Here is a 7,974-nt window from a genome sequence, read left to right on the forward strand (position 1 = left end):
CTTTTATTTGATCTCACCAGAATGCGTGACTCCACCACGACTCCTTAACACTGCATTGCGTGGTGGAGTCACGACATTTGTTACATTTACGTGTCGGCACCACGCAAACAACGCCAATGTAAAGTGAATGAGGCTCCTTTGTCGTGGTGCACACACGCATTTCTACAACGTCCTGCAGTGAGCTTTTTATTCTATAAAACGTAAAATCTACTTTATAGCTTGTAGTAACTCACGGGAGGCTTGTTTTGTTGTATTTGTATTAATAATTTTTATTTTTCGTCAGAATGTATTATGGTGCATTATTTACCAAATGTGTGTTCTCAAAAAACAGTGCATTGTCATTACAACTGTGATTTTTATTAAATTAGTTATTTTTTAAGGAAGGCCAGAACTTCAGCTGTGTCAAATAGATTGTTCCCTTTAGTTTACGTTATTTAAAAGACAATTATATTCGTATTTGATCAATAAAGGGGTATTGTAGGCCAATATTAGTCATTTAAAAAATATATAATGATGATGATGATGGTGAAAACCACTCCCCCCACATCGGAATGACGATGGCTACTGATTGTATTTTAAATGCTTTTTGTAGTAATAATAATGATTTTTATTATAACAACAATAAACCAGAAGAAGATTCCGTCGTTACCACGGCAACGTTACGTCGCGCTTGACGGCAACGTGACGTAGCCACGTTACACAATCACCTCACTTTCATTAATTTCATCTGACAACGGACGACAGTAAGTATCGAAAATCAAGGGGAGTTTATTTCTTTAAAACACGAAATAATATTGCTTTTATTTATTCCACTGTAGCACAGTCTCTATAGCTTTTAATTCCTGGATATTAGGTTGAGTTTTGTAGTGTGTTTAGCTTTTACAATAGGCTACGTGCAACCTACTGTAGCGGCCACGTCCAGCTACCAGCTACTAGCGGCCTCCGGCCTTCCGGTCAAAGTTTTTAGCTGGATAGCATTTCTAGTTTATACAGCTACATGACATTAGCTGTCCCCGGCACAGTTGGATAGTGGAGGTGCCTGCTAGAAAGATATGTTTAAATGCATGTATTTGCACATGTTTTGTAAAGACAGTGTTCAACACAGAGTTTTAATAGTGGCTAAAAGGCATCGGCGATGGAGTGGAACAAAAATGTGGAACTGAAGTTTTTCCAGAGGATTTGACTGGCCAGTGGGGACCACCCAATGTCCCACTCTGAATCAGAAATACTTAATTGATCTCCGGGGGAAATTGGGATTGTTACGTTGTAGAATTAGAATATATAGTAGAAGATATAAGAAAAACAAGTATGTAAAAAATATGTGCATAATATAACAATATGCAGTGTTTCCCCTAGGTTTACTGCTTTGTGTGTGTGTGGATACACATATCCACACACACACACACACACACACACACACACACACACACACACACACACACACACACACACACATATAAAACAAATGGCACTTTTAAGAGCCACTCTCTGTCTCACTGTCTCTCTTTCTATCACTCTCTCTCACTTTCTCTTTCAATCACTCTCTCACTTTCTCTTGTAATCACTCTCTCAGTCCTACAAATGGCTGGAGGGTCACAAAAAAAGACCTGCCCAAACTGCAGAGAAAATATTTACTGTGGAAATAAAATCTGCCCACTATGTGAACATCCACAGCCAAACAATGTGAGACTCAAAAAGAAAATGGACAGATTCCAAAGCCAGCAGAAGCAGTGGTTGTCATCCATGGCTAAAAACAGAATCAAGTCCCACATTCTTGATGACGCCGCCCTTCTGGTATGTAGTTTGCAGAATTATCTCATTCACCAAAAGTGTGAAAAGTAGTTTTATTACTTTGACAGAGGATTATAAATGAACTGGTATTGCTTCACATCCACAGTATTAATTGTATCATTAATGAGAATATAATTCATGATTAATGATTTTCAAACAGAATTAACTATTATGTGTAGGAAGTTTAGGAAGTGTCTCATAAGTTAAAAATCCCAAATGTATCCAACAAAAAATTCTGAACAAATCATTGTTTTTATTATGATGCCAGGATATTAGGATAAATTCAAATGTAAACAACAGTTTTGTGTATTTATCTAATTGATCTTTCTACCTCTCAACAATTATTTTCCTAGCTGGAGAAGTTGCATGCCCTTGGCTTGAAGCCCCTGCTGCTGCTGGCGTATCCCCCTACCAAGAGGGTGCCACGGACATCTAAAAGGAAGGTTTTGATGCCCAGCTTAGCCAATCACCCAAGACATGCTTCGACAATGTGGAGGCCATTTACAAGCTGATGGTTGCAGGTGAGTTGCATTTATTTAATAACCATCTGCACGAGTCACTCATGCATATATTGACTATCTGTTATACAATGTGTGGTGTTGATTTGTCCTGTTTATTTCAAAGCAACAAAGAGAGTCATTTTAAAGAGCTGGGGTCTCATTTATAACTGTTATGTATGCACAAAACAGGGCTTGAAAGAGGTGTATGCCACTTCCCATGCAAAAGTTGTAATCGATATAATTTTTTTAATTGACAGAAGATTATGATGACAGAGGAAATTGTCTATGCAGATGGTGAGGTGGTGAATTGAAGCCAGATTGTAGAAATACATGTTATAAGCATCATTATACATATAATAAAGCCTATGAGTCCTAATTATATTGCATCCAAAACTTAAATAAATACATTTTGTTCACTTATCAAACTTCCATTTTCCAATGATAACCCAGTGTGGGGGATACCATTGACTTTTGCAAATATTGAAGCGATCAGTTTGATTGCTGTAAACATTTAATTACTGTATGATACTCGTAATGCTGCATGGTGGACCACTGGCACTGCTAGGACCCCCTGCATGTAAGAATTAAGAGGGGACAAGTGTTCTGGGACATCCTCCACCACAATCAGAGTCACAGTCACACAGTCAGAAAAAAAAAGTGTTTCTTCTTCAAATAAATTGCGCTGAGCAGTGGCTCTGTGAACAACCCTCAGCTTCTCTGGCTCCTCTGCCCTGATGCCAAGCAGATACCTGTGGGTGACATCATACTCAATCAATCTTTTTTTTACAGTTTAGCTTGATTAGGGTTGCCTTTGTTTGCATGTTTTGCACATTGGCCTAATTTCATATTTTATAATGTATGTGGGTGTATTCCATGTTCCTGTTTTCAAACATTCAATGTTCAAAGGTGTTATTGTCATATGTACCGCTACAGCGTAGTTGTTGGAAATGACAATCTTAACTCCCAGGCTCCTCCAACAATGCAGCATACAAACAGTACAAGAAGAAATTAAATAGTGCAAGAAGAAACTCGTCCAACAATGTAGGTGCAAAACTAACATGCAGGAATAAGTCAAATATATACTTATAAAATAGAATAAGATAAGACAGAAAGTAAAATGAAATACTAATATGGGGAGGAATGAATGAAAAGGTTGTATAAACAGATGTGGATATGTATAAATATATTTTATATGAACAGATAACTAACCAATGCAACATTATGGTATTATACATAATAAATAAATATGTGGGCTTTTAAACAGATTTGTACTACAAACCCTTTGTAGGTTGGACAAGACTCAACCCAGACCAAGAGGAGAACCCTGACACACCAACACCACCCCAAGACCCACCCAACCAACTGCCCGATGGAAGCTACATCTTAAATTTGGTGCCGTGTGATCCATCTCCCATCACCCATAGACAGCAACCACAGGAAACAGCAGATCCACCACCACACCAGGCTCCAAGCACCCACCCACCACCACACCAGGCTCCAAGCACCCACCCACCACCAAACCAGGCTCCCAGCACCCACCCACCACCACACCAGGCTGGTGTGTGAAGGAATGCTGTTGTCCAATTCACAATATTAAGCTATTTGTGTAAACATCCTGTAAATCCCTCTAGTCGGTCAGATGTCTTTTTTCACAAATATATTTATAAATATATGCAAACTATTTGAACAATACATATATCATAAGTACTGTACTTGTGAAAGTACAAAGTTCAAAGAGCATACAGATGTACAATGTCTTTGTCTGCCTGCCACAGGGGGGACGGAGCACCTTTATGACTGGGAGCCCTGCACCATTTGGTATGTTGATTTTCTTTTGTACAATTACATCTATGTGTGCTGTTAACATTTGTGGTAATTGTTGGCACGACATTATCTTAGGTGGCATTTGTTAAAGAAAAATGCAAAAAATTCTGCTGTCTGTAGCACCAGCTGTACACAAGTTATTTTAAATGTGCAAAGTCCACACTAAACGATACATTGAAACTAGGTAGTTTATTTAGTTAAAGCTGTGTCAATATTTGATTACACCACAGAGACACCAGGTTCACGTTAGATACTCTGGCGTTAAGTCCACACTTACTAAAGTATTAGTAAATAATCACCAAACAACAACAGAAATGTAAAGGAACTAGGACAAAGAATTATGATTAGACATTCATCTACAGATAGTGCAAATTAACAACAGTGACAATCAAGTGTTGAAACCGTAAACTAAAACAAAGGGTAATATATCAGTACCCTATTATTGGGCAGATCAAATTGTAACGTAACAAACGCATCATGATATCATTTCCCCAAGGGGATCTATAGACTGTTTGTTATCTATCAAATGCTATTTGATCCCTTATCTTGGAATACAATGTGCCTGTTGGAGGAGTTATTATTCACTTGAAATGTTGTGCTGTAAGGCTCTAGGGATGCAATGATTTTACATTTTGATGCTATGATAATATTCTGAGGAAACATCACCTTTGGGTTTTACAATGATGACACTAAGGATGGATGAATGTGTTCTTATAATTAGAGGTTTTATAGGATTTTTCCACAACATTTTGGCATTTTCAGCTGCTGTGCCTATTTACCTTTGTTAACACGATTAACCCATTTTCCATATTTTTCAATGAGCAACAGTTGCTGTAAGGAACCTTAACGTACCATAATGTAGTTGTTTAGAGAGTGAGAACAAAAACACTCAGTGTAGCTGAACTGTTAAAAGTGACATTGGTTAATCGCTGCATCCATACAGTGGAATATCAAATACTTCATACAACACTGCACTTGTCTTCAAACGTTTCTAAAACAGTATAAACATTTTAAAGTAGCCTAATGAAAATCAATTGAATGTGTATTACTGCTCACTAATTCTTCTTCACCCTCCCTTTATTTTTATTTTTTTCTCAGTGGTATGTCCTGGCCTCCATCCTGGCAAGCAGCCTGATTCCCACCCCATGCAAACCCCATTGCCAAACAAAACAATAAATGTTTTGGTGTTTGTATGGAATTAATAAAGTGCAACAGTTTAACAACTGCAACAGACTTAACATTTTTTTGAATTGAAGGATTGTTGCATTGTTTTATGGCCACTGGCAATTAATTTCACAGGTGAATTGCATATTGATGTAAAATGAAGCTCAGCGCAAGTTTTTTCAGGAAGACTGGGTATATATATATATATATATATATACATTCACTCCGCAGCTGCATATAATCAGCTCATCACAGGCGTTGTCTTTAACATATTACATTTCACCTCATTCTCCAGCAGCCAATCACCGTGCTGCAGCCAAACTTTAAAATGGCAGTCAGCTGTTATTTCAGGTTGTCATGCTGCCGCCCGCCTCCACCCCATCCACCTCCTCTCATCACATCCACTGCCAGGAGAGCTAATCCAAAGACCTCATCAAATCCAGATCTTCAGCATCATCCCTATATGCTCACGGCTCCATTTCCCCCTTTAGATATACCATTTCAGGATCGGGGTCTAATCGCCAAAGACTTAACATTTATTTTATGGCATGTGTCAATAAATGTTCTTTAAACAAAATGAAGTCTCTCCTGATTGAAATACACAGGAGCAGCACACAAGGGGTCCTTGAGATGATATTACATTATTGAAAACGTTAATAACAGAATGCTTAATGCACAAAACATCAAGAAATAAGTAGCCAATGCTTCAATCCTTTGAGAATACACTGTTTGTAGGCTATTCTAATTTAATAATACATTACATTTATAAAGCGCTTCTCCTGGTCCTCAAAGCGCTTACAAGCAAGTAAAACAAAAATAACAAAAGTAGAAAGTGCTAAGCTAGGTGGAATAAGGGAAAGGGGTTAGTTGATTAGGAGTTGAAGGCAAGAGTGAAAAGGTGAGTTTTGAGAGATTGTTTGAATGATGTGAGAGTATTGGCGGATCTGACGTGGCTGGAGAGGGAGTGGGGGCTGCTGCGAAGGCCCTGTCACCCCAGGTCCGGAGCTTTGTCCTTATGAGCGGCAGTAGGTTAGCTTCAGCTAACATCTGAGGCGACGGGTGGGGGCAAGGTTGTTGAGGGCTTTGAAAATGAAAAGTAATATTTTAAAGTCAATGCGGTGTTTGATGGGGAGCTCTTGATGGGAGGAATTTAGTGTTATTATTCTTTCCCCAGTTAACTAAGCTATGCTGAAGTGCCAGTAGATAACTTCTAAATACCAGTACAGGGGCTTCAAAGGTTTTTTACTCGTTTTTTTGTGGTCTTTTTGGACAGCGGAAGGCTAGATTACCCATGATCCTCAGCCACCGTTGCCGTGGAAACGGAGCCGGTCCACTCTCAGCTACCTGCATAACCCTAATTTATTTCAGATACCAAACACACTTTTTCCGAAGATTGGCGTCACAAATATCAAAACAATATATGTGTCGATAACAAAATACATCCATCATAAACTAAACTGGAAACAGCACTATAATTTGTCTTGTTAACACTTTAAAGTTGAGTTTTTTTTAACCCGTACCGCCTAGTGGTTAAAGCACGTTATTGAATTTTTTGTTGAATTATGTTATATTAGATGAAACATAAAAATATTAAGAGTACATACATAGGGGGAAAGTAGAAGGTCAATCATAGAAATATAGATGAAAATATTAAGAAGATACTGTTGTGATCTCCACAATAAAACAGTTTAGTGCAGGACGTCCAAAGATATTAATAGGAGGATGTGCAAAACAGACAAATTAAATAGGCTTCATTTAAACATTAAAGAATACTTTAAGTTAAGGTCTTCTTTTAAATAAGAAAAAAGCTTTGGGGGTATCTATCTACAGACAAATATTAAGTCTGACAAAGTACTTAACGTCTAATATATTGCATAGTTTGTTTTGGAACTTGACAATCAACTTTCCTGCAATGTTAACTAAGTTGAAGCACTTATTTTAACTGATATTATACATATGTATTATACTCTTATAAGATGTATCTAGATAGTATAAGAAATGTGCAGAATATGACAGTTTAATGGTGGAGGTACATACATATCGATAGATGTCTTGTAATGCACTGTTGAGGAACCTGCGACCCAAGTTTTTAATCTCTGACCTTTTTCATCTCTGACCTTGTCAGGTATTGAACATCCAATAAATGAGGAACAGAGAATTATTAAATATAAAACCTAGAATTTGTGTGATTATACTAAATGATTTCCAAATAAACACCACTGCATATTTCCAACTGTTACACATGCTGCTGTAACGAAAAAATGGTCCCGCTTTGGATCAATAAAGTATATCTTATCTTAAGATGATCGATGGCTACTGCCATATTTGCAAAATTTGCCTCCGAACCTTGACAAGTTGTTTCAAGGCTTATCAATGGACAACTGGAGGGGTCAGAGACATAAGACCAGCTGTTAAATAAAGCTCTTCTGACCTTAGCTGTCATGTGGGTATATTAATGCTGCCCATTATGGGCACAAGCAATTTTCACCCATTTATTAATTATATGTTTTAAATGTGATAACACCACTGTGTTTCGTATCCCCTAAACCTCTAGGGGTGTACACAGTTTAATACTGGCAACTTATTATTATGGGAAATAAGAAAACGTCTTTTAAAACTACAATTCCCAGTAGAGACGTGCCATAGAACCATAAACTGTATATATAAAACATAGAACATGGAAACCTATGTGCGA

The 7,974-nt window shown here is 37.6% G+C and overlaps 1 protein-coding gene across 1 annotated transcript; it reads left to right on the forward strand.

Moving 5' to 3' along the window:
- The first annotated feature begins 692 nt into the window (after nt 1-692).
- LOC307030868 (uncharacterized protein) lies at nt 693-5,799 on the forward strand. The gene is made up of 6 exons (XM_079696247.1): nt 693-743; nt 1,675-1,794; nt 2,145-2,312; nt 3,580-3,849; nt 4,067-4,109; nt 5,214-5,799. Exons 3-6 carry the CDS (start codon nt 2,303-2,305, stop codon nt 5,248-5,250), a joined length of 360 nt encoding a protein of 119 aa, XP_079552373.1. The 5' UTR covers nt 693-743; nt 1,675-1,794; nt 2,145-2,302; the 3' UTR covers nt 5,251-5,799.
- The last annotated feature ends 2,175 nt before the right edge of the window (nt 5,800-7,974 follow it).

The sequence above is a fragment of the Notothenia rossii genome, assembly GCF_949606895.1.
Source record: "Notothenia rossii genome assembly, contig: SUPER_2_unloc_1, whole genome shotgun sequence".
Lineage (NCBI taxonomy): Eukaryota > Metazoa > Chordata > Actinopteri > Perciformes > Nototheniidae > Notothenia > Notothenia rossii.